Source organism: Micromesistius poutassou (genome assembly GCF_964030765.1).
Source record: "Micromesistius poutassou genome assembly, chromosome: 1".
NCBI lineage: Eukaryota > Metazoa > Chordata > Actinopteri > Gadiformes > Gadidae > Micromesistius > Micromesistius poutassou.
The window spans coordinates 4,017,135-4,043,764 of NC_140271.1; the positions used below are offsets into that span (position 1 = coordinate 4,017,135).

At 46.7% G+C, this 26,630-nt stretch overlaps 2 protein-coding genes across 6 annotated transcripts; both read right to left on the bottom strand.

Moving 5' to 3' along the window:
• Positions 1–4,096: 4,096 nt before the first annotated feature.
• Positions 4,097–14,309, bottom strand: raver1 (ribonucleoprotein, PTB-binding 1; the record flags this gene model as incomplete). Of its 3 annotated transcripts, none has more annotated exons than XM_084488229.1 (14): positions 4,097–4,354; positions 4,462–4,518; positions 4,966–5,103; positions 5,933–6,004; positions 6,588–6,730; positions 7,415–7,493; positions 7,607–7,776; positions 7,999–8,077; positions 8,721–8,827; positions 9,242–9,362; positions 9,880–10,071; positions 11,827–12,296; positions 13,097–13,163; positions 13,983–14,309. In XM_084488229.1, 14 exons carry the CDS (start codon positions 14,307–14,309, stop codon positions 4,208–4,210), a joined length of 2,169 nt encoding a protein of 722 aa, XP_084344355.1. In that variant the 3' UTR covers positions 4,097–4,207. The 3 variants fall into 3 exon arrangements, with proteins under 3 accessions (XP_084344355.1, XP_084344354.1, XP_084344353.1); XM_084488228.1 differs by having other exon boundaries at positions 4,966–5,100; positions 7,999–8,080; XM_084488227.1 differs by having other exon boundaries at positions 7,999–8,080.
• A 684-nt stretch (positions 14,310–14,993) lies between these two features.
• Positions 14,994–26,258, bottom strand: tyk2 (tyrosine kinase 2). 3 transcript variants are annotated; one of them, XM_084488329.1, is made up of 24 exons: positions 26,126–26,258; positions 25,540–25,741; positions 25,296–25,416; positions 25,022–25,154; positions 24,762–24,925; positions 24,293–24,674; positions 23,958–24,137; positions 23,553–23,710; positions 22,615–22,732; positions 22,330–22,513; positions 21,975–22,078; positions 21,708–21,875; positions 21,378–21,462; positions 21,040–21,167; positions 20,466–20,601; positions 19,886–20,037; positions 18,835–18,979; positions 18,465–18,556; positions 18,161–18,353; positions 17,687–17,805; positions 16,582–16,757; positions 16,372–16,489; positions 15,695–15,805; positions 14,994–15,416 (listed from the first exon to the last, which is right to left on the bottom strand). In XM_084488329.1, exons 2-24 carry the CDS (start codon positions 25,712–25,714, stop codon positions 15,270–15,272), a joined length of 3,489 nt encoding a protein of 1,162 aa, XP_084344455.1. In that variant the 5' UTR covers positions 25,715–25,741; positions 26,126–26,258; the 3' UTR covers positions 14,994–15,269. The 3 variants fall into 3 exon arrangements, with proteins under 3 accessions (XP_084344455.1, XP_084344456.1, XP_084344457.1); XM_084488330.1 differs by having other exon boundaries at positions 26,152–26,252; XM_084488331.1 differs by having other exon boundaries at positions 26,037–26,136.
• Between the last annotated feature and the right edge of the window lie 372 nt (positions 26,259–26,630).

Below are 26,630 nucleotides of genomic sequence, written 5' to 3' on the forward strand. Positions count from 1 at the left end.
AAAAATACCTTGCATCATTTTCTTTTTTTCTTTTTTTTTGTAATTGCCGATGGAGCGGCAAGTCAAGTCCTCTCCAGTGGATAGTGGATCGCGCCAGCACAAAATGGAGGTTCCCGTTCGAGTGAAACAGGAAGACTATGCTGGCTGCCTCTGGTTTTTAAGAAGACACTGATTGTCATACAGAGGAGTGGGCTGATGTCTATGACTAATTCTGCTATAAACAGCACTTGTGACATACCCTATTCCCAGACACTTTGTCTTTTCCATTCCCATGCAGCAAAGGCTGCATGGCTCCACATTACGACTAAAACTAATACATTGCCGTCGTGTCGCGCTTTGAGCCCGTAGGCCTGTTTACAAATGTCATCATTTCAATATGACATCAGATGATAACAGGCAATAGCACAGTTCTACATAAGCACAATCAAATCAGTTGAAGGGGCATGGCGGGGGGGGCGGGGGGTCAGGAGAGGGGGGAGAGGCAGATTCCACACCACAAGAACCCCAAATTCCGAGCTATACAAGTGTGTGTGTGTTTGCGTTCAGATCCCCCTCACACTGGAGGTCTCTCTGTGCTGCTGCTGCTGCAGTGCTCTCCCCACCTCCCTGTATTTGGGAAAATCACAGGTTTCAGCAGCATCCACCAGCTACTGTGCAGGGTGACTGTGTGGGAGGAGAGCATGAAAGGCAGAAATCTAAATGTGTCTGACATATCGTCCACCAAGCCCCAGTGATTCCCTCAGAGGACTCTGGGTAAGACACAGGCGGGCGAGGTATAAAGAACATATATTAAGAGACGTGTAACGGATTACAGGATTAGACTGTGACACCGTTTGTTAATGCTATGCTTCTGTCTGATATCACTCCATCTCCTTTTAACGTGATTAACCTTCTCCGAAGCCCTTTCAAGACTGTAAACTAATTATACTAAATGTTTCAAATTGCATTGCCATAGAGCGGCACACATGTGGTGCATCCTAGGTAAAGCAGATTGCAGCGGGCAGTTGACTTAAAAAACGAAAGAAATGGGCTGAAAAAATAGTGGATGTGTACTCTTGTATACTCACCCAGTGGTGAGTTAGTACGATTTAACTACAAAAAAAAGCATACCAAAGTATTCCCCAGAGGAAAATATTACGTCCATTGCATTTGACAAGCACGCTGCAACTTTTTCCCCTTTAAAAGTTATTGCTAATTGAGCGCACATTCTTCAGTGTGCCTCTAGCTTCTGACAAGCTGAGGGCTAAGACAAAAATACATTTGAACAGGGTTAACCATTATTCAGACTCCTAATTCTCATGTCCTGGCTAATGTTACCACTCAGGATATATTAAAACTGCTATCAATTATTTGAAATGTCTATGCTGCGTATACAGTGTGCTAGTTCTTGCATATTTGCTTTTAAATAAGTCCTTCCCATGCGCTTGAAGAGAATTCTTCTCCCCACTGGATTCCGAATCCATTCATACCAGGGTCATTGGGGTGATGTTTCATCAAAATAAACCAAAGAAAAAATGTCACATTGAAGCGTTGTCTTTCACGGCAAGTCCCAGTGTCCATTGACTGGACAGGAGCAAAATATGAAGCTATAGCTGCATTTAAAAAACGGAATAAAAGATATTCTGTAAATGTAGAGCAATCTTTAATCCACAGGGCGCAGTTGATATATTATTGATTACCGATATGCATAATATAAAAAAATATAAAAAAGGTTCAGTCAGTGGTCATGTTCTACAGGTCAGTGGGTGTCCACCATTGTATTTTAAATGAACATGGCTGAACCTTAAATCATACATGTGTATTGACTATAGGCGAACACACTATGGAAAATGGCATTATTTATTTGCTTCCACTGAAAATGACATTGATGTTTCTGGCTTAGAATCAATTTCAACACAGAAGCACAGAGTTGCGATGCTCTCGTCGATTCCTCCCCCCCCCCCCCATCCCTAATAAAATAAGTACATAATTTAATCTAAAAATATATTTGAGGACAGCTCAGTGATTAAACTACTTTTGAACTTCCATTCATATTTAATATAGCAGAGCTTGGACAAAGAGGGATTTCCTTTTCTTTAGCCTGGATGTGGGACAGCATAATTAATAGGATAGACCTAATGCAAATTAATATTTTACATAAAATACCTCCACTGGTCTGATATGACTGGGTTTATATTTAACAAATCAAAAAGTCCATGACCTTCCTTCAAGCCTCCAAAATTACAGTGCACACATACAGTGTGTGAAATTGTTACCATGGAAACTAATTTGAATATTAGGTTGTGGCACTTTCATAAGATCCACTCCTATTACAAGTTTAAGTACAAGCACTTATATAAAACAAATGAAGGCATCCAAAAGATGAAGTTGTTTTAAATAACATTTAATTTCTCACATCACACACACGCACATATAAACAACCATTACCATACATATGAAAGCACTTGCAGCTGGAAAGACCAAAGAAAACCAGAAATGAATATTACAGGACAGCAGCATCACTTGGTCCAGTTCACATAAGGCCCCTGGCGCAAATCATCCATGGCAATCTAGCCGTTCAAAATGTACAGACAAAACAAAAACATGTTAGCCAACTCACTCTGAAATTAAAAAAATATAAACGGACCAAAAGGCTGATTGAGCTGAAGAAAACAAGAGTTCGGGACTCCAAGGAAAAAATGATCAAGCTTAAGTATTAACACGGCAATGAACACAGAAACCAAGTGTAGCCGGAAACGCGCACGGGGCCTCTTGAGGGCACAGGTAGGACCTACAGGCCCATACGAAGTCAGAGGTAATGGGTTAATACAATCAAAACAGTCCGCCAAGGCTCCACAGACAGACACGCACACATACAGACACATCCACCGCTGCCAAGCCTCCATTATTCACAGACTGAGAGAGAGCGCGTGGTAGCATACGTGGTGAACCGCCTTCTTCAGCCGTCCCCGCCATGTCCCACGGAGGCCCTAGAGAACGACTTTTCATACTTTCAACTCCCGACAATTACTCAAGTCACAAAAAAAGTGAACGGGGGGGGGGGGGGGGGGGGGGAGTTTGAATGCACCAAACGGGGGCATGAAGTGTCAGGAATATACCGGAAATTCAGCAGAGGGGGAAAAAAAAGACTATGCTAAGTACAAACAAGGGGGCGGTGGGGGGGGAGAGGGAAGAAAAATACCATCACACCAACACGTAACCACTCCATTTCAGGGCATACGTCGAGAGGGGAATCACCGGGAAGTGTGACCGGAGGAGTGCCTCACTCAAAACTAGTGCAGAGGAAAACAGAAGTGCAGTTCAAAGACACCATGTGGAAGGGTCCGGGCTGAGACGAAGGGTTTCCCGGTTGGTGAATACAAAGTGGAGGGGGGGGGGCGGGGGGGTGACGTCAGACGTCTGTACAGACGGGCGGAAAGCGCGATGAGCGTCAGTAGAGGGGCCTGAACCGTGTCCAGCTGTGTAAACAAAGAGCCAGACCGGTGGGATAAAATTGGAAGGAATCTAAGAACACCTAAGGCAGCAAAAAAAAAAAAAAGAAAAACACTGAACTTTTTACACACAGAAAGGTCGATCAAAAACAATTGTGAGGAATTACCATGGCACATGCAAAGCTGCCAGCCACATGTCCTTTGAGTGGTCGGAGAGACTCAAATGCACATGTAGATCCTTAAAGCACCGCGTAGCAGCATGGTGGAGCTATGACGGCCATAGATGGAAATGAACTAGGAGATAAACCTGTTGACAAGTCATAGTCGAGAGGGAGGAAGGTGGGGTAAGCTAGCTAAGTTAACATCACCATTTTTTTTCTCTCCATTTCATTACAAAATACAAAAAAAAGTATCTGTCAAAAAAAAAAAAAAGGACCTCCTGAAATTAAAAAAAAGCCACACAAAAAAGGTAAGGAAATTAATAAAAATAATTTACCAACACACTGAAATCATATATACATTTGTCAAATAAAATACATCAAAAGAGAAAAAGAAAAAAAAAAAAAACTCCCTTAAGGCTGGCACGCAACTGTCCAGATAGCAAACAAGCCGCGCTCCCTAGCGCCCTCCAGGGGTCGCCAGCGGGAGCACACACAGAAAAGGGAAGCGGGGTGGAGGGTCACACTAGCGGTGGCTGGAGGTGCTGCGGCGGGTCCCCGAGGAGGAGGAGGAGGAGGACCCGGCGACTAGCACAGGAAAGACAGCCACGCCTCCGGTCAGAAGATGCGCTTGCGCTTCAGGTAAGAGTCCGCGTAGTGGCCGCCCAGGCCCTGGGAGTGCTGGCCCACGTAGCCCCCCTCGGGACTGGGCTCCGGAGACGGGATGAGACGGGAGAACATGCGCTTGTGACCGCCGATGGGAGTCTGCGGGAGGAAGAGGAAAGCGCGACGTCCTGATTATGAAGCGGTACGTTCGTTAGCAAATCGGTGATGGTTAACGATGTAACGTGGGTTTTGATTGGAAATGGTACCTTCATGGCATTCCCCAGGTAGTCCAGTGGATTACTCATAGGGGGCATTCCTACGGCCTGAAAACAAAGCAGCACAGAACAATTGTTACACACGGTCAGAACGTTACAACATTTTTTAAATATGACCTCCCTGGCTATCATGAAAGGCTGACATTTGATGAAAAAAAATAATATATATAAGCCAGGACCGTCAAAGTAATTGAAGTGGAGGCAAATTAACGGTACCATCCTACAGACTGCTGTCGTGTTCTCGGCCAGTCAATACACATCAACCATAATCTGTTCTGCTTGACATGACACCCTTGCGTTAATCCACACCAAACATAAAATAATAAAGCAGTAATATCGTATCACAATATTTCACAAATCCCAATGTGCATCGCATATTAACGACCTCGAATCCCATCCCTCGATCCCCAAACAAAAACACTAAACTTTACCTTGCATGAAAACGTGAATTAAAAAAACAAACAAGCGACTTAAGAAGAAGACGTGCGGGCTCACCTTGTTCAGGTGGGCGGCGGGGAGGCCGCTGCGGGCGGGCGCGCCGGGGGCCGAGTTGAAGTAGGGCGCGAGCGGCGGGCTGGGAGCGAAGCCGTAGTGAGCGGAGCGCTCGCCGTATTCGGGCGGACAGGACAGCTGCTGGGACACAAGAGCATCGCGTGGTTCACAGCGGGCCCAGCACGAGCCGTCACCTCTGATGAGCCCGGGGGGGGGGGGGTGAACGCGGCCCCCCCCGGCCGGGCGAGGCGGTGGCGTGATGCCGCGGTGGCTCGGTAATGAGATGCCATTGATTCAGGTAAGAAATGCGACAGACTTTTATTTTCGCTCGGCCGAGCCCTAACATTTGTGACCGTCTCAAAATGGGTTTTCTGAGAACCTAAAGGTTTTGTGTCGGCCTTTAGGTTTCGAACATGGTTTCTTGTAAAAAAGAAAAAAGAAAAAGATAATTAAAGTTTCAACACCATGCACGTATTTTTTTGAGTTTCATAAGCTGAGCTGGTGTTGCTTATGCAACACTCACAGTCCCTTCGTAAAATGTTAACATCGTTTCATAAGCTGAGCAGTCCCTTCGTAAAATGTTAAAATTGTGACTGTTACATGCGCTCTGTCCTATTGCTAAATAAATATGAATTATTTATATAACTACATATTGAAAAGGGATTGAGGGACCCCACCACCACCAATACAAAATAGCACATAAGAATAGGACGGCATATGTAATTACTGCTCCAAGAGCACCGATAGGAAAAGGTATCAACGGTGGCGTTTTTTAACAGACAACATTAAAGATTAACCCATAACTAATCCGGAAATGTACTTTGAGCTGGAACCCCGCCCCAAGCCCTCACGGTGGAAAAAAAAATAAAGAATAAAAAAGGAAAAGGAAAAGCTCATGGGATGATCTTTCCACAGAAGCCGTCCTGTGGCGTTTGGAGCTGCTGTGGATGAGGAGGGAGATTAGAGTTACCTGCAGCCCGAAGCCCGCCAGGGCCCCGGCGCCCAGGTTCTCCTGCTGCTCGTACAGGTGGCCCAGAGGATCCTGCAGCAACACAGACAGGGAAGCAACATCAGACAACATCAGACTGGGAAACGCCACATCAGACTGGGAAACGCCACATCAGACTGGGAAACGCCACATCAGACTGGGAAACGCCACACCAGACTGGACGCTCTAAAAGCTGCCGGACCGCCGGCCTTCACAAGGCTGATCGACATGACCGAGATTGACGCATTTTAAAATGGTGGCCCTGTTCTGTTGCCAAACTGTCTCGAAAAGATCCGAGTGAATTTATAATCGACTTCTCTTAAATTAGCTCCAGGTGATTCACTGCTTGTCAAGTTTTGAAATCTTGCGTCTCAGAAAGACTCTAAGGGGAAATGACGGCGATTAAAGGGGACATATCATACCACCAGGTGTGAGCGTGATTAGCCGCTAGAAGCCGTTTGGAAAATGTGCCGCTTCTGACATCACAGGTGTGCGTGTCCCCCTAGATGTGTGCTGGATAGATCAGTCCACCAGCCTCACACGCACACCGGGTGGTATAATATGTCCCCTTCTAACCTTGTTCCCGTACTTTACCCGTCACAAAATGTTGACGCGGGCGCACTGCGGCGGCGGTTACCTGGTGTAAGGGAGGGTACTCCGGGCTGTAGGACTCCTGGTAGCGCAGGTTGTAGTTTGCGTGCACACCGTGGTTTGAGCGATGGTTGGACGCGCTGCTTAACGTCTGCCTCTTCCTGTAGGGGTGGGGTCTGCAGTTTGCGCCTGTATATTGGGGGGGGGGGGGAATGCAAAGGAAGCGCTTTGAGCAAGGGTACCCATGTATAATCTAAAGCAGGCCTATTCAACTAGCGGCCCGTGGGCTGAATACGGCCCTTCTTATTTTTTTCTGGCCCGCAAGAGGACGCCTGCAAACAAAAAATTATTAATTTTTTTTTTTTTTTTGGTTTGCATTCATTTTATTTATGCTGTGTAATATGATAAATAAAACGAATGCATTACATCTGTCATACACATGCCTATAAGGCTCTGTCTGCACCTGCTATTGGCTCAGTCAAGCTCACGCTGCATTTTATGCTGGCGGGCCACGGAGAAAGTCACTTTAGCTTTGGCTAACAACACGCTTCAAGAGGTCTCTCTCCAAGCCAAAAAAAAAAAACTATGTATAATTGATTGTGAAAATCGCCAATTCAAAAGCGAATGGACCGACAAATATTTATTAACAAAAAATGTTATGATACGATTAAAAGTGAAGAAGAAATGAATGCGTCTGACAAGTTTATTCCATGTAGTAGTACTATATTAAGTTAACAATACTTTAAGTACGATTTATTTGTAGCGATTCAATGACCCACTTGTTTTTTGGCCCACTTGTTAAGGAGGTTGAATAGCCCTGATCTAAAAGGTATATATAAAAAAAAAGGATGAATCTTGTAAAAGCCCACGTACCTGAATACATGTTGTGGCCGTTGAGGAAAGATCCCTGACCGAGGTTGGCCTCTTTCGGCGGCTCCCCGAGTATCGACAGCTGAAAAATAGTGGGGGGAGCTCAATCGGTTTGCAGGTTTTTGTACGACGCGCTGATTAAACCACGACCCATCGGGAGGTCAATAGTCACGCCACTGTTTCGGAAAGCCTTACCCCCTGCGGAGCGAGCCCTTCTGCTCCCATCATGCCGGCCATGTGGGGCATGGAGATGCCCTGCAGGGTGGGAGAGGGCGTCTGCGGGAAGGAGCCCGCCGCGGTGGGAGACTCTTGGTCCCTCCCCAGGCCTCGGTTCAGAGACATGGGCTTCAGAGGGGCCAGGGCATCTGCAGGGAGACAAAGAGACCCCAAATCAAGCAGTCGAACCAGGACCCCCCATTTAGAAAACGAACAAAAAAAAAAACTACAAATAAGGGTTAAACATGGCTGAAGAACATTCGCCTGAACATGCGGGGCAAACGGGACAGATGTTTTTGCAAACCGGACTGCAAAAACGCTGTTGTTATTTATGGGGGGGGGGCGACGGCCAGAGTGAGCAATTGCCAAACCTTGTGGGAGCTCTCCGAGCATATGGAGGCCCTGCTGGAGGGGCAGCGACGCCAGAGGATTGTCCCCCATGAGTCCCGCCTGCTGGCCAGAGGAGAGAGCAGAGGGCACTGGGTGAGACCTCAAGGAGGGAGGGAGGGAGGGAGGGAGGGAGTGAGACGGGCTCCCGGCCAAACCCGCAGCATGGGCAAACCGTTAGGGGGGGGGGGGCAAGGCACACTTACCACAGATGGAACGGCACTCGCATTTCGATATTTTGTTAAGGCATGTGCACCACATCACACACACACACAAAAAAAAGAAACTGCAAACACGACAACGGAACACAAGGCGCTGGGGAGAGAGCTTCACTGCTTCCAGTGACACAACAACAACAACAAAAAAAACCACTGGGTTCTAGGCCGGTTGCCCTTTCCTCACTGAACTACGAAGCCCAATACGAAACGCACGCCATGGTCACTCACACATGGCACTAGACGGTTCTCTTTATTGTGCAGCACCTGAGCCCAGAGAAGATGATTTCCTAGAAAGGCTTGCTAATGGCAAAGGGAAAAAAAGAGGGGATGGGGGAAGGGGGGGAGGGGGAGAGGGGGGAGGGAGGGAGGAGTGGAACCTTTCAGTCTGCGTGTGACAGTTGAAAGCAAGAGACGCGTGCGATAAGGAACGACCTGGGGGGGGGGGGTGGGTTGATGGGTTGAGTGGGGGGTGGGGGGGCAGGGGGTACCTGTTGAGCCTGGGCCTGGTTCTGCAGGAGCATCTGCAGGAGGGCAGCAGAGAGGGCGGGGTTTGCCAGCAGGGGCATGGAGGGAGGCGGGCCCATCCCGAGAATACCTGCACAACAACCACATACACATTCAACACCGGAACACACTGTATGCCACTGCACTAGATAGTCACTGAAAGACACTTTACTTTATTGTAGACACTTTGAGCTATCTATCTATCTCTATCCATCTATCTATCTATATTCTAGTTTTATTTAAATTATTTTGTTCTTTGTGACTCTTTTTACTCTACCACTTTTAATTTTAAAATATTTTTTGCATTGTTTAAGAAAAGCTCGGAACACAAAAATGTCATTGCCAGCTATGACTGCTTGCCTGGTATGTTGTGAATTTGACTCAAAAGAACTGAACAGAACTGAAAAAAAAAAAAAAGAGAGACTATGGACCGGGTCGCCCGCTCCACCGCCGCACTCCCGGGCTACCCCCGGGCTACCCCCGGGTCTGAGGGAAGGGAGCTCACCTTGTTTTCGGCCCTGGCTCATCGGGTTGAGCAGCATCTTGAGCGTGGCGGGGTTACTGAGGCCCGTGAGGATCTGCATGGCGGTGGGGTCTGGCAGGAGCCCCTTCCCCCGGTTCACCGCCTTGGGTGGGGTGTGGGGGGGAAGCAATTACAGGACAAGAAGCAATTACAACACAATCACCCCAAGGATTACACACGGATGCAGTGTGATGGCACAACCTGTCTGGTGATGATTAATCAAATTCAATCACCCGACATCACAATGTAATAGAACGCGATTTGCAAATGGCAAAGGCTGTGACTTAATTGTTATTTCTTTTTCTTTAACAATTCAATAGTTGAAGAAAGATCAAATCATGTACCAATTCCATCTCAACACAGGCCTGGCCTAAAATGAAAGAGCAGTTCATATGTCTCCTCCTTCCAATGTTGTGTTGGCCCTACGATAGAATGATTTATTGCTTGTTTAGTGAATAACACAAAACATAAAAGGAACTTTAAAAAAAATAAAACTAATAATAATTATATATAATCGCATAATATATAATATAAATCGCAATATTGGGTCGAAAAAATAATCCCAATTACATCATCTCCCCACATCGTGCCGCCCTAGTGCCGACGGGGCTGGGACCTACCATGGTCTGGGCGGCGATCAGGGCGGCCAGCATGCTGCGTCCCGGCGGGCCCGGGGCGCAGAAGGAGACGCGGATGTGCGAGCCGCCCAGCAGCCGGCCGTCGGCGAGCCGCTGGGCCTCCTCGGCCATCTCCCCCGAGGAGAACTCCAGGACCGCAAAGCGCCGGAAGCTCACGTCCTGCCCCTGGGCGAGCTGCGGAACGGAGCGGAGCGACAACGCGGTGAGCTTGACGACTCGTGGACACCGGCGAGGTCAGAGAGTCGCACGTTTCGTCGTCGGGCTTGCTGACGTCAAAACCCAATTCAGACCCGGTGCTGACACAAGTCTTCAATTGGCGGCACACGTTTCTCAGTCGTGATGGAAATCTTTTAATTTACAGACAATTAAGAGATCTACTGCCAAGTGCTAATGCCAGACTTTGGCACATTCATGCAAAAGAAACTTTAATTAAATAAAAACACTAACAGCATTCTATATTTGGGAGATCTTCCAGAGGCATCATCAACAGATTAGACTTAGTTATATAAAACATTCATCTAGAGATTAGGCCTTGGCAGTATCCATTGGTTTAATCGTCGTACCCTCCTGATGTGTGACCGGAATATATACGGACAAATATATTAAACAAAGAACACGTAAGCCAAGCTGCTGGTGTATGACGACATCTTAGTGCGCATGACATTGTTTAGTCTACAATGCCGTGTGTCTTGTATGCAATTTTCCTATTCGAACAAGTCTTGCTGAGTTCAAATCCTTGAATGGAAGTGCCCTTCTTCCATAGAACCACTCCTACCCTCGACGAGTACTCGTTTTGGTTAAACGTTTACGACAGTTTGCTCCAATGTACAAATAAGTCAGTTCAACCAGTACTATATTTTAAAGAATTGTACAGGATGCCTTAGAAAAAAACTGGCTGCAAACACTAGTGCAAGTGATGCATGCAAATCTATCCTTATGGAGCCTCTTGCCTTTTCCAACTGACTTCACGAACATCGTGACTCATTTGACATGATTTATGCCCATGGCTTTACATTTTGTCTTGCCGACGCAGTTCTGTATTTCAGGCAGCATCTCCAGTACACGGCTGTAGCCCTCAGTTTAGTGTTATGGTTTTGGGTAGGCAGTGGCACATCGAAAACACTGCAGTCACCAACGCAGTCTCATCGCAGGTAATCAGGGGAGATCCATCTTGACTTGATTACGTGACATTGTAATGAGAATAATAATAAAAAAATAATCTTGATTCCTAACATCAACCGTTAAATTGTTCTAGTCTTGTCAACAAATTAGATGAGCAAATCTCATTCTCGCTAACATTTAATGGGAAGCCCTTATTTACCAAAACATTTGTTAGCGTGTTTTAAGGGCAGGAGCCAACAGTAAACATTACTAAGCCTTTTGCGGCCAAAGGGACAGTGCTCTTTCCCATTCCAGAAAGGCCGGCTGAATGACGCCACCTGGGGTGTCAGGTGGCCATTGTCATAGAAACCAGCTTGGCTCAATGCTGTATAAACTGTGAAAGGCCATGGGGTGAGGGGGAGGGGGGGGGGGGGGGGGGGGGAGCAGGGCAAAGGTGATGGGGGAGGGGGGGGTTAAAAAAAAAAAAAAAGTCAACGGTTTAAAATTTGAATCTTTTCCCAAACTTCTGTGGCCGTGTCCAACTTGAGCTGCTATTAACAGCTCCATTAATTTACCACCAAGACGGTTTCATTGAAAATAAAATTGAAAAAAAAGTTGTGTATGGAGTAGTCAACACTGAGTGCTCACGCGTCATAAATCTTCTAGTACAACCGCCTCACATCCCCTTTAACCACCGAAACACAACCCCCCCCCCCCCGACACCAAGTCACGTCAAACCCCGAAAGAAGCCTTTTCTTCTTCTTCTCCTCCCTCCCCCCCCCCCCCCCCCCCCCCCTCGAACGCACGCAAGGAGGGCTGAACCATAACCTGGCAGAAGATGGCCGCGTGGGCGTCCGCCAGGGCGTTGCGGAGGTCCTGGGCGGTCATCAGGCTGGGGGGCAGGCGGTCCACGCACAGGCAGCGCGAGTGCAGCAGCGGGTACGTGAGGGAGCCCACCTCCGTCCAGTGGACGTACAGTGTGCGAGAGCCCAGCTGCTTGCCCAGCAGCTCCGACTTGGCGCGCGCCGCCGAGTCCTTCTTCATGTACTCCACGAAGCCATAGCCCTTGGAGTGGCCCGTGGCGCCGCTGTACACCAGGAAGCAGCGCTCCAGGTTGCCGAAGGGCCGCACCAGCTCCTCGAACTGCTGCTGCGTGAGCGCCCGGGGCAGGTTGGCGATGCACAGCAGCGCGTCCGTCGGCTGCAGCTGCACCGAGAGCTCGCGGTCGCGCATCGCGTGCTGGTGGAACTCCTTGATGGCCCGCTGCGCCTGCTCGCCGTTGAGCAGCGTGACGAAGGCTGTGGTGGTGGTGGTGGGGGGGGAAAGGTTTTAGATTTAGTGATGAGCTTAAAAAAAAAGAGGGCGAAATCAGTTGATTGCATTAGCTTTAAAAAAGAAAAAGTGCCCCAGTTGCCCCGTTTCTCGGCACGCGGGCGACTCAAGCCTCTGAAATGCAAATTGCGGCCCTACGGCTTGACTTAAAATTCCTGGTGAGGAATGCGCAAATTCAGCTAGACGCACAAAAAGAACCGTCACAGCTTACTCCCGTCAGACGTATATGCGGGATACATTTTTTACCAGATACAACCATGTGTAGAATTATCAAGTTGTAGAAATGGTCTGTAAAGGGTGATTGTTACATATGGCAGCTAAGCCATTTAAACTTTGTCATCCAAGTCAAGATTTGATTTCCAATTAGTGGCAACATGTTTAACATAAAGATAAAAGATTTGTGGGCTTTCAAACACGTTATTGTTTGGCTGAATCAAGTTTCTAAATTGGTTGACATACACCTAGACCGATGAGATGCTCACCAGTGGATCATTCTGGCCTGGCCACCATTAGTAGTGGCTTTCCATATCATGATCATATCTCAAATTCTGTTTTATTTGTAATACATTGTGGACATTTAACATTTGCCCAATGTATATAATTACATTGATGACTCATTAAGTTAGTGATGGATTATTAATGTTGGATTGGCTAATGATACAAGTTAGTATGTCGGACCATTATGAGTGCTGAAAAAGTATTAAATACATAATAAGTAGGTGAAAAATGTAACGAAAGGCAATTCTATGATCGTTGCCATACCAACCTGTGCCCTTGTACTTGTCCACGAAGCAGTACTTGAGATCATAGTTGCTCAAAAGCTCGTGCACCTCCTGCAAATAAAGGAAACAAAAAGAATCGCCGTCATTAACTCACGTCATGCCTGATGATAGGACGGGCGGACGGGGGGGGGGGGGGGGGTTATCATTTCGCAATGCTTCGCCTGCTCAAACGAAGGCCGATGATGTCCAGCACTTTCTGAAACGTTTTGTCTCCAGGCCCCCAAGCTTTTGTTATGGCAGCACCCCCATCCCTATCTGGAACTCCCAATACTCCCGAGCAAACAATAGCACGCCACGGGCCCAGCGTTCCCCACGAGTCAAGCACGTTCCAACAAACAGGGTGTCATCATGTTCACATTGGGGAACGCTTGACACTTGATTGACACCGGTTAGCATTTTTGATACTCTGCTTAACCCCCCCCCCCCTCCCCTCTCAAATACTAATTGACATATTGCTTCTGGCATGAGGAAACCGAGACATTTACCGTCAAAGAAAAAGTGATTAAAAGTTCAAACGGGCAGTGGGGGACAAGTACTGACATATCTGGCCGACCTCCCGAACCATGGTCAAGTACAATGAAAAGTTCATTTAAGTCCATTTTGTCGTAGGGCTTGGCGAGATAACACAGCACGGTTAAATAAATAGCCAACTTTTCATACATAATGAGAAATTACGAGGACAAAAAACAAAAAAAACAGCTCACGTTGAAAGAAGCACACCTCTAACTGCTGGCTTGGCAGTACTAGTTGTTGTGCTAAGCTAACGATAGCCACATGAACATAAATCAATTAAGCAATAACGCTACAGCGGGGGGTCCGCACTTATTCCGCCCGGCGTGTTTCACATCCACAGCCACGACAGAAACGCACCTGATTACTGATATCAGACGGCAGATTCTTGATTGTGATTTTGCGGCGGTTGTAAAACTCCCGACGGGTCCGGTCCAGGCGACCCTCGATCTCTTCGGGGTCCAGCGATGTCAACTCCTCGTCGACCCTTCGCGGACAGTCGCGCCACGATGCCGCCTCTTCCCCGCCGGGCTCGAGCTCTACGTGCTCCTGGTTCCGTGACATCCAGTCCCCCTGGTCGACGTCGACGTCGTAGCGCTCGTGGAGTGGACGGGAGTCGACGGCGCCCGTGTCCGTGCTTCTTTCTTCTCCGGCAGCAGCTGCGCTAACGGACACTGCGGCCGCCATCGTTCAATTTGGAAGTTTTCTGAGTGTCGGAAACGCACGGTTGATTTGAGCAGTTTAAACAATACACACATGGGCACGGCGCCGCTTCTCATTGGTCGAGAGCGGAATGCATTCTCCATGACTGCAGCGTACCCAGAGAAAGGGGTGGAGTTAGAGGCGTGGCTTGAATCTCTGTAAAGCATGGATGCATTGTAAGGACTATTATAATAAGCTGTGTAAAGGCACTTTATCCATTACGTTCATAAGTGCAAATCCAATATTGTAATGAAATAAGGAATGTCTTCGTGATTAATACAACGTTATTGATTATGCTAGCTGCCAATCCTAGACATAGGCTTTTAAAGGGATATTAAGATGTAGTCTGAGCCTATAATAGTCACAAATGTGTTGAAATCAGATCCTGTCTAATACTTTACTCATAAGCAAAATCAAATGTTTGTCATACAAATGTATAAACATCTATCCAAATATGGCTCAGCATTTGTTAGAAGCCATTTTAATAACCAAAAAAGTAAAAATGTAGCCTGGATACGCAAAAGAAGTTTATTTTTTAAATGCCGTAGCATTACATAAAAAAAGACATACATACATACAACATAAAACCAACAAACAAACATTACATTGTACACATACATATACATATATATATATATATATATATATATATATATAAAATATTGTTAAATTCCATTATAATTTCATACTATGGTTTTACTAATTTGATCAGATTGCTCTGTCGTTTAAAAAAACTGAATTATCAATCTACATGATACATTTGGTCAAGAAATCGGTTATTCACTAGAATGTAGAGATGACGAAGTGCTTGCATACACAATCCTTTTGTGTATCTGGGGAGTAAAGAGCAGCAGGGGGCGGTAAAGAGTAAAAAAAACACAGGCCTGTAAATATCACCCAAACACCCGATCTCAAAATGATCCCGTGTGAATGACGACTGAAGACTCAGGAGTGAATATGCCGCAAGGACACGCTCCCATTGGGCTGCCCTTCGTAGCTCTTGCGAATGGTTCCAATACTTTCAATGAGAGAACTGAAGGACGGCCGTTGATCTGGAGCCACCTTCCAGCACTGCTTCATCACCATGTACACCTTCAGACAAAAGAGTATAAAGGTAAGCTTATTTATATAGTGCAACTCAATGTGCTTAACAAAAGATATGATAATTACAACAACAAAAACATAGTTATAGTGTAATCATAGTGTGAAAACACAAACAGATAAATATATAAAGTAAGAAATCAGAGGGAGGTTAAAAGTGCAGACAGGCATACATTTAAAAATAGGTAAAAGGGCAGAAAGAATTAAATGTCCAGACTAATTGCTTGTAAAATAATGAGTTGCATTGTTCTCTTCACATAAAGCGTTACCTCGTTGGGACAATCTTTGGGACAAGGCAAAGTCTTCCGCTTCTCCAGTAATGCGATCAACGCCGTCACCACCATCTGACCGTGCGCGTCCCTGAGCATCTCACCCAGTTTCTACAAAAAAAAGAAAAACACAAACAAAACATAACATTATATTATGAAATGTATTTCCAGAGTAACAATGCTGAAAAATAAAAATGTAATTAAAACCTCTGGGACAGCAGAAAAAAAAAACTAAAATCAAAACAACAAAGACTGGTCCACCAAGGATTTCACTCTGGAGGCGAGCAGAATATTAAAAGGTTGCATCAGCGATTCTAGGCCGAAACACAAACAATCACATTCATCTGCTCTTTCCTCACGATCCGCTAGCTGCCCGCCCCCCATAAGCAGCCCGTCAAAAAAAACGCGTCTCTGTAGGCAGCCTGTGCTCCGAGATCGTACACAAAAACAAAACGGTACTACCAACCACTCAAAACCAAAAGAAATAGTATTCCAACCAATCACCGACGAGGGGCGGGAGGTGCGGGGTTCTGCGCTGCGTTCAGGATCGTTTTTTACTGGACGCGCGAAACAACGGAAGGGAGGGGGCGAGCCGGCTCGAATACCAACAGAGGTGACGTCACCCGACATCGCCGATGCAACCGTCAGCGTTCCTTGACATTTTCAGCTTCGAGTACCTTCGGAGGGCTCATGGCCGGGTCGCAGCGGGTGAGGATCTCGTACAGCGTCACGCCAAACGACCAAACGTCCGAGGAGAAGGAGAACTTGCTCTCCTTGAGACACTCGACGGCGTACCTGTACGAACACGTGCAGGTTAACAAAAAAGGTGGGGTGCATTCTAGGACACCAGGAAAATGCTTTGCGTCGTCAATGGTCCGTCCACGCACCAGTAGACGGGGCTGTCTCCGTCCTCCCGGACGCGGTAGTACTCCTTCTCCTCGGGGATGTGCTTGGTCAGGCCGAAGTCTCCGATCTTCACCAAGTTGGCGCTTTCCACCAGAACATTCCGAGCCGCCAGATCCCGGTGGATGTAGCGTTTTTCTGAGTGCAGGTATTCCATACCCTTTGATCCAAAAAAAAAAAGTTAAGTTATCCTTTAGTGTCACTTTTTGGGGGAAATTCTTTCTCTGCTTTTGACCCATCAGGGAGCCGGTGTGAGAACACACACACACACACACACACACACACACACACACACACACACACACACACACACACACACACACACACACACACACACACACACACACACACACACACACACACACACACACACACACACACACACACAACCCCCGTCCACCTATTTTTTGTCTACCGGTTGGGATTCGAACCGGCCTGGTTACCGGGTCAACTCCTTAACCAGTAGGCCACGGATGCCTTGTGGTGATTTTTAAGAATCACACATTATCAATGGCACCCCCCCCCCCCCCCCCCCAATTCTCTAGCCAAATGGGTAGAGAATTTCTCCTGACATTTTTATTGAATTTAACGTTTCGAGCACCGTCTAAAGCCTGCGCTTTTGCAGGTTGGACAAAAAAGGACTTTAAGCGGCATAATTAAGCAGCAGCTTGGTCCATTTAAAATGACAATGAAGGAAATCCTTCATCGGGTTACGTCCGTGTGTCAACATTTTAATCCCGATATCCGACTCTTCCGTAATTTACGAGGAAGGGGCCGTTACTTTCTGCCCATGGGCCTAATCCCAAATTTCAACCTCAGTCCTCCCACCCGCTACGCAAGCCGGGCCCGATGATATTAAACCGCTTTCAAAAAAATATCACCGTTCTCCCGACTCTACAGGGGACGCCATAATCACATGTTTTGAGACCCCCCCCCACACTACAAGACAATCAGAGCTGACTTCAGCTCCCATCACCGCCGCCGCCCCCCACCACCCCCCCCCTCCTCTCCCCGACTGAGTCGGCAGACTCATTATCAGGGGGGTTTGTCTCCTAGTGGATATGAGCCTGAAACCACAACTTTGCTTACCTCGCAGATCTGCCCTGCGAAAAGCAGACACTGTGGCACGCCTATCTTACACCCAGCGATGTAGTCTTTCAGACTCCCCAGTGGCAGAAACTCCATGATCAGCTGCACAACCTTCCCACCTGCCAATCAAGCAGACATGTGTATTAATAACACACTAAAAATAAAAACAGCAATGTGGTTTATTTGAATAATTCTTCATCTTTCAAGCACTGTGGGAGAATACATTACCATGTCAAACATGTATTATATGTATCTCTTTTTTTTTAAATTAATCCATTGTAGAGGACCAGAACTGCCCAGACACTTTAGCAATAATTGTAATAGTATTGGTAGAGGTAACGTTGCAGTAAACAGGCAGTACGTTTTAAATTAAAAATGTTCTCTTGTTTCTATATTGTAGTACTTAAAACTTGTGGCTTATTTGATTGATACTCCAAAAGCGTCAGCTCAATAGACGTAACGCAACGTACTCACCTAGCTCAGTACAACAACCTTTGTACTTCACAATGTTGGCGTGGTTGAGAGACTTCAGGATGTCGATCTCCTTCAACCAGCACTCGTGCTGATTCCCGCCTCCATCGTGCTTCAACGCCTTCACCGCCACATGCTCTCCGGTGCCGTCATTGTTGGGGTCGTACATGCACAGTGTGACCTTTCCAAAGTGACCCTGTGGACAGGCGGACACGGGGTCAGGTGGGGTGACAGGCTTTTCCCGGATACAAGGAGGACCTCGTTTTACAAGGACATTCTAAAAACACCAAATGCCTCCTGAAATTACCTCTCCCAATTCCTGCATCTTCCTTAGGTAGCGCTTGTGGAAAACGCTTCGGTCCAAGATGGTGAAAGTGCCACTGGGGGAGAAATCTAGATCTGTGCATCGCATACACAAATACATTGTATTAGGATCTGTGCGCAGATACCAATATGTTGTATTTCTCCGTATTATGCACGCACAGGTATTGGATTGAGAAACAGGCGGGTATACTTTTTCATATTATTTGACAGACTTTTTTTTTTTTTTTTACCCTGCACCTGTACATAGTTGGATGTGCGTGCACTCACTGCTACATTTTGCACAGGTGTTGGACCACAAATTTGGGAAAAGGCAAACTATTAACCCAGTGCAATTCTAACCCAGAGCATCGTACTTGGGCTTTTGGAGAGCTCCCTGAGCACCGTGCGGAAGGAGGGCCTCTCCACGGGCTCGTAGGTCAGACACATGCTGATGAAGCTGGCCAACTCCGGGGACTGCGGCTCGACCAAGCGCCCCTTCTGCTGGTAGAACTGCTCCTTCTGTCGGAGGGGGACAAGGAGATCGGCAGCCACGTCACGCACCAAGCCCAAAGCGCACCGAGTGGGGACTGCAATACTTATTTGTTGGGGAAGGGAATCGGGGCACGAGTATATAGTCTTCAATGAATTTTGTGGTGCAGAGACGATATGCATTTTGATTCTGCAAATCTATAAATATTGCAATATCATATTAAAAATGTTGTTGTCTGGTTGCCACATTTTTTGTGGCATTACGTTGGGTTTCAGGTTGTATCAGTTCCAGTTCATTTTTTAAATGAATGTGTCCGAACAGAACAGAACATCCATCATGCAACTGTATTGTTGCCGAATCCACTATAGCTCCCTTCAAGGACGGCACAACTATTTCGCTTCGCCCAACATAACCTTGACTTGTATCGTAGAAGCAAAGAATCAGATGTTGTCTCCCATCTCTAATATTGGTAGCACGACCCAATAAAATGAATATAATCATATCGTTTTAACAGAGCTAAGCACACAAGCACAACTGTATGTCTTATTTTCTCTTCCATTTTTCACTCACTTCCATTGTCCTATTTTTTATAATGTTAATCTGTATTATTATTTTTAACCAAAATCCCTAGTAAGTGTCTTAGTGAATTAGCTTTGGCTAAAAACACTATGATGCATACATTAGGGGACTGTTTCAAGCTTATCTATGTTATTGTATCTGTCCCCATTCAAATAAACCGTAAAAATTAAAAATTATAAATGTAGCTGGGCTGAATTTATCGCTGGCTTTGCGAAGGACTCAAGTCTATTCCGGACACGAAAATCGAAAAGCAAACAACGTATTTTGCATATCATCCCACGGCTGTGGGCTTTGGGCTTATATGAGGCTCAGAAGGAGAAGTCACTATTGTGCTGATACATGGCGGGCAGCCTCACCTCCAGGTACGTGAAGCCACTCATGGGCACGTCGCCGTTGTTGCAGATCTCCAGCAGCGTCACACCGAAGCTCCACTGGTCAGCAGTGTTCCCGATGGGCGCTCCGCTCTGGACGCACTCCGGGGCGATCCACGGGATACGTTCCAGACGTTCTGGGGGATAAATAGAGTGCTATTAAAGTGCCACGCGGACTCAGATGAAATCTGGGCAATTTGACTTCCTTTGGGATCCGACTTGAATTATTGCCTTGTGCGAAAAGCACTTCACAACGTCAAGATAAAAATAAAAACACTTTACTTCATCCCCTCGGTTCCCTTGCTATCCTGTCTGCATGTTAATGGTACTGTCAAGACGTTTAGAACAAATGTCACGAATGCCAATTTTGTCTGCTTTCTGTGAAGAGCGAGTGACAAAATTGAGCAAGCTCTATACAAGATTCCATGTTCCAAGTCAATCACCAATTTCTAACAGTGTCATTGCTGTCGCTGCTTCTCAGGAAGTGAACAGCGGAGATGTGATCTGTATGCCGTTTCCTGTGCATTAAATGCAATTGACTTTGTGGCTTGCATTAGAGGCCTACCTTCCCGGGAGAGGACATTTAAGGCGATGCCTGGGTCGCTCAGTTTGACAAATGGAGTAGTTTGGTGCTCCAGGCCACGCCGGGCCACAAGGATGTTCTTGGCGCAGACATTGCCATGAACCAGCTTCTTAGTCTCCTGAAACGGTTGAATCAACAGGTCAAGCCCAACAGATTTTTTTTTTCTTAATTGTGTCTTGTTTTCTTCTGCATTGTCAGTGTTGGAATTACTAAACTATATTTAATTCTAACAATTAAACATGATTCATGAATTCTACTTTGCTTATATCAGACATTCTTAAAGCCACTAGGAATGATTGAAGTGGGATGGTTAAAGCTTTGGTGTGAAAAGAAAAGGAGAATTAGATGATTGAACAAAAACAACAAATAATGCCTCCAAAAGAAAAATAGCCTACTCTAGCTTTAACACGTAAATAATTAATTTCTGATCATGTGCGTTTTAAAACCTTTGTATTGGTGTAAAAAGCAGAAAGTCTGCAGATAGAGATACTAGCTTACAGATATGGTACTTTCTGTGATATATAAATGTAACTGATGCTCAAATGGATAAACTCACAAGATAACTGAGGGCACTGGCAAGCTGTATGGCAGCAATGAATTTCCACTGAGGCGACACTGAAGCTCTTTCCTTACGCAGAAAAACGTCCAAGGGCCCAAACTCCACAAACTCTTCAACCATGATGACTGTGAAAAGAAATCCAAAGTGAGGCCAGCAAACAACCAACATCTATCACTGAATTAAATTGGTTAAAATGTTCTGTTGTGTTCTGGGTTCACGTTGAGGAAGTTTACAAATCAATAAAAGCAAATCCAGCAATCAAAACATTTGAATCGGGAACCAATAAAGAGGGAAGTCACACGGTGAACAGTGAAAGTGTTTGTGTTTGATCTTACTCTCAGTTCCCACACACACGCCGTGCACAAACACCAGGTGATTGTGGGACACCTGGCTCATCAGACTGGCCGTGTCAAAGAAGGCCTGGTGACCGAGAAAGAAGTAGGAAGAAAGGTTAAGACTAAGCCATGAGTATACTGCACACACACGCACACGCACACACACACACACACACACACACACACACACACACAAACACACACACACACACACTTCTTAAAAAGGTCACGTTATTTTTAGTCCATACAATCAGTAGTTTCACTTTGGAATGTTATTGAATAACACTGGGCTCATCGTTAGTCATGCGAGGTTTTCCAACAATTCCTTACGAAAGACATCTCCTTATGGCTTTGGTCGAGGATCTTCAGGACCACTCGGTTCCCCTTGGGGTCGTTCAGGTTGTTGTTGTCCTCCTCGTCCCCGTCATATCCTTCACCGGTTACCAGGAAACGACCGGAGAAGATGTTGGTCCAGGTCCCGGGACCCATGTGCTGCTCCTACTCAGGGACATGAGATGCAATGAACACGTGTGCACACAGTGTGTGTGTGTGTGTGTGTGTGTGTGTGTGTGTGTGTGTGTGTGTGAGAGAGATCACCTGTACAATGTCTTTCTCTTTAATTTGATGAAAGCGCATATGGGGTACATCCAGAGACGAGGGATGGATGGATTTGTCTCTCATCACCAGCAGGTTGGAGATCTCTACATCGGATATACACGGAGACATTAGCATGAGTCAAAACAAACACAAACCAGGGTAGCAGCAAACTACAAATGCTAAAGGTCCAAAGACAGCATCCAGTTTATGTCATGTTCCATACCAACGGCACGTCGGCCAAATATGCCATAGTTATTCAAATCAAATTCTAAATAGTTGTATTTGAAGCTGTAGAGAAGCGGCAAAACATGATGCCGTAATTGAACATGTCGGGGCATAAATTTAGGTGCTCAACCTGCAGTCTTGGGTAAACAGCATCTCTTGAGAATAAAGCTGTCGCCACCAGACCGGAGCACCAGGCTGCGGAGGCCTTCCACCAGCTCCCTCACACTGGAGAACTCCTGGTCCAAGCTCTCCAGGGAGTACTTTGAGCCCCGCTGCAGGATCCTGAACTGCTTGTGGACTGACGTCGAACCATCCTAAAATGGGTTTCAGGCATATATATATATATAAAAAAAATATATACGTATGCATGCTATCCAGATCAACAGTGTCCTGTGCTTCTTGGGTCCAACCGTACCGCCCTCGAGTTCATCACAGCCAGTAGGATGCGGTGGTAGTCGAGCGCACTCCAACGCAGCAGGAACACGCCGTCCTCCAGCGCCTCCTTCTTGAGCCTCAACATTGCAAATTCGTCCCTGAAAAATCAGACGAGGGACAGTTGACATCAGTGCGTGTCTCTTTAAACACGATTATACAACAGTCAGTTCCGACCAAGTCATTTGATTGGACAAGAGGCTTTCCATGAGTGCTGATATAGAGTATAACAGCACTGGGACTTTTAACTATGCATGTATCACTCCGCTTCACAGGTGTTCTCATAACCGTTAATATTATTAACGATCTTTATGTGGCTTAGACTGCAACTGACTTTGCACAGCAAAGATGAACATGTTTCCCGGCATAACATTTGAGTTGAATTACAAATGGTCGTCAGAAGAGGACCAAGGGAACGTAACGTAACGTAAAGTAACGTAACGTGTAGACCTATACAGAGTAGCAAGCTAGTGTGTTTATGTGTTGCTTGGCAACAGTTCAGTCCCAGTCCAGTTGCGGATCTATGTGTGTTGGCGGAGCCAAGTTAATCATTAATGAAGAAACAAATCATAATCTGTTGCTGCCGATTCTTGTTATGGTTTATAACTGTTGTATAAAACCAATATCACACTCAAGGTCGTGCTGTTGTACTGGAATATCAGCACGGCTGATATTCGTACCTACGACCGAATCACCGCCGTGCTGATATTCAGTACAACAGCACTCCCTCTCGTGTGATATTGCTTAATTGAAGTCTAAAGAAGCAGGAGAGGTCTCTCCCAGGTTAAGTGGCGATGCTCCTCGTATCTAATCAGTTTGGCATCGTCGCTGAAGTATCCCCAAATGAATTTGAATCGAGTGTGAATCGAAATGAGTGGCCAACGAGTGGCCCGATACCCAGCCCTAATAACGAAGACTCACTGCATTGGTCCGTGCAGCCCGTTTGCCGCACTCATGACCACCCGCGGCGGAGCCACCTCGTGACAGAGGTAGTGGTGCGCGTCTGCGGTCAGGCGGAAGTACCCGTCGAGCAGGGAGATGAAGGATCGAGCCTCCAGGGCGGAGTTCATGTTGACTTCCTACACGCGCGCAGACACACAGACACAGACAACGTCACGATCCCTTTCTCCTCCCCGCCCCCCCTCCCCGTTAAGTGCGCTGCACACGACAAACAATCCCACACGATTCAATATTCCAAAGAGTGCGTAGAAGTGGTGTACGGTTTAAACCCTAATGGCTCAGCAGCAAATCGAGCAAAACAAACAGTTTCTGTAATAAACGCATTACGGGTTTTCAACACGCAGCTGGAGATGCAAGTCATCTCACCATGGAGTGGTTACCCTGAGTGCTAATGCACACAGCCTCGCCAATGAGGGTGATGTGGGAGATCTCTGGGAAGTCGCAGAACTTTTGCCAGGCGTTGGCCGCCTCGTCGTTCGGCTGGCTGCTCTGCTCTTTTGCTTTCTTCTTTATGTAACCCTTCCTGAAGTAACAGTTTTCTCGAGCCTGGTGGGTGGGTGAGGACAGAGACAGAGAGACAGAGAGACAGAGAGAGAGAGAGAGAGAGAGAGAGACTAATCACTTCCTACCTAGAGAAAAACAACAACGATGCGATGACAAATGTCCCGACGGATATGCCGCCGTCGCGTGGGGACGCGTACCTTTTGCCCAAGCGATTTCCGCCACAGTATTCCCTTGGTGCCGGAGACCAACACTTCGTGGGCCAGCAGGGCGTCGATGTGGCTGGTCGAGTTATCGTCGTAGGCGTAGGGGGAGTGGCCATTGGAGCCGCTGCCGTAGCCGTCCCTCTTCATCTCCATGTGCGACACGGAGAAGGTCTCGGTGGCGAAGTTGGGCGCGAGGTGCTCGAGGGTATAGATGTACCTGTACATGACGTCCTGAGCCCCCAGCCTCCCGACGTCCGCCGTCTGCCGCTGGAAGTTCTTCAAAAACTTTGCAAACACCCGATTGATCCTCACCTTGGTCAAGAAGTTGTTCCGGCTGATGTGTTTAGAGAAGGACTTTGGGATGCAGTCCAAAAAGCTGAATGAAGGGAAGAATATCAGCGCGTCTTTTGATTAGATGCACTGCTGTGTACCATCAGCCCTCATCTGTCCAAACCCCCGTTACCTGATTTTGTCTGAGACTTCTGTTATGCTACAATCTCTACGGGCCGCTTCGTGGGAGAGGTGGAGCACCGCCATGCCCAGGCTCTCATTTTGCAGTTGATGGAGCTGCTCGTCAGTCTCCGCTTCCTCCATCGGCACCACGTCATTCACAAAATCGTATTTGGCCTAAGGAGGTAACCGTTTGTCAAAAAGATACATCGACATGCTAGTAAACAATATGCGGAAGAGCGCGCGTAAACACACGGTGGTACATAAACAAACCTGTGAAAATAAGTACTCCAAAGCGGTGTGCTCAAGCAGAGGGGAAGGCCCCTGCTCGCTCCCCGAGCGCGGGGCATACCGGGAGACCGTCGTCTCCTCATCATTTAGCCCGTGCCAATTCCGAAAGTAAAACCTGAATTTAGGGAGTAGAAATAAATTAATAAATAGGTATTTTTTCCCCCTTTCTTTCCATATTAGCCTCAGTAGATAGCCCTGATATGAGGCATTAAAATAAATCGACTTACCTCGACTTACCTAAAATAAATCGACTTACCTCATACGATAGTGAACTACCAGGGATGTCTTCTCTGGAGTAAAAACGTGATTGGGACTGTACCAGCAGCAGGCAAGAGGGTCGTACAGAGCAAACAATACGGAACACAGAGGGGTGATGCCTGTATTGGAAACATTCAGGTCACATACACGCTCTTTCGACAAGATGAATCCACTTTCAAACAAACCAATGAAATAAATAAAGTATTATGAAGGGCCACTAGCGCAACAGCAAAAATACGCACCAACAGCTTCTGCAACGGTCATGCAGAGCTCCTCCGCCGTGACTTCTCCCACTGAGTGGGAATGGTAGCGAGCCCCTTCATTGGTCCATAATAGCTTAATGTGGATACCCAGACTATTTGGTGGCTCACACCGTCCAGAAGTCGAGCTGACCCGTCTGAAACTGTTTCCAAACATGATCGGGACAGCCCGAAGCGCTGTGGCCTATAGGAAAGTTATAATACAGTGTGTCGTGAGATGAGTAGAAAAAATAAGTACATAAAACGAATATAGTGCCAGAAAAGTGCCTCGAAGTACTAGACACCTATTAAACCCACTGAGCAACACAAACGTAAGTCTGTTCATAGCGAATCGCGTCACATATATATATATATAGGCCTTCCGGGTTATAAAGCGATTTGTTTACCTATCGCAGCATATCGTAAACCAACAATGTATAATACCTACGGAGAACCGCCACGTGATCGCCTAACATAATAAATCAATAAAAGAAACCCACCTATCTGCCAATCGACCAGCACATGAAAACGAAATACAGCGCGTCCACATTCACAGAGACTGAAGTAACAGTTAGTTGATGTGACTAACCTCAGTTCGCTGTTAAAATGACTCACACTAGTTCAACAGGAACGCGTAACCTCGCGTGGATCCCAAGTTCGGATCTGCTACACCGAAGAAATGCATGACAGACACGCAAGTAACCAGATCGTCCCAGAGCCGCTCCCCTTTCGACTGCGCGACCCGCAGCGACTTCCTGTTGATGTAGAACAAGCGCTGCCTGCCTCGTCGCGAATCTTTTTTTTCGTAGGATGGTAGGGGCACGTACCGCCTTTTCCGCCTCTGATTGGTTGGAAGGGCTCTCCTCCGATTGGTTATGGCACAGGGCAGGCTGTCGGCTAGTCTACCACCAACAGAAGTAAACTGTGGTGTATTTTCTACCATTGACTGACTGCGGCTTCATTCATCTGTGGTAGCCTACTAAAAATTATCATCATGCCTCTACTTTGGTAATAATTTGGACAAAATAGTTTCATTAAATAGTTTCTGTTAAGCAGGCAGGATGCAAGTTAGGACCAACACATATCTCGTCCCC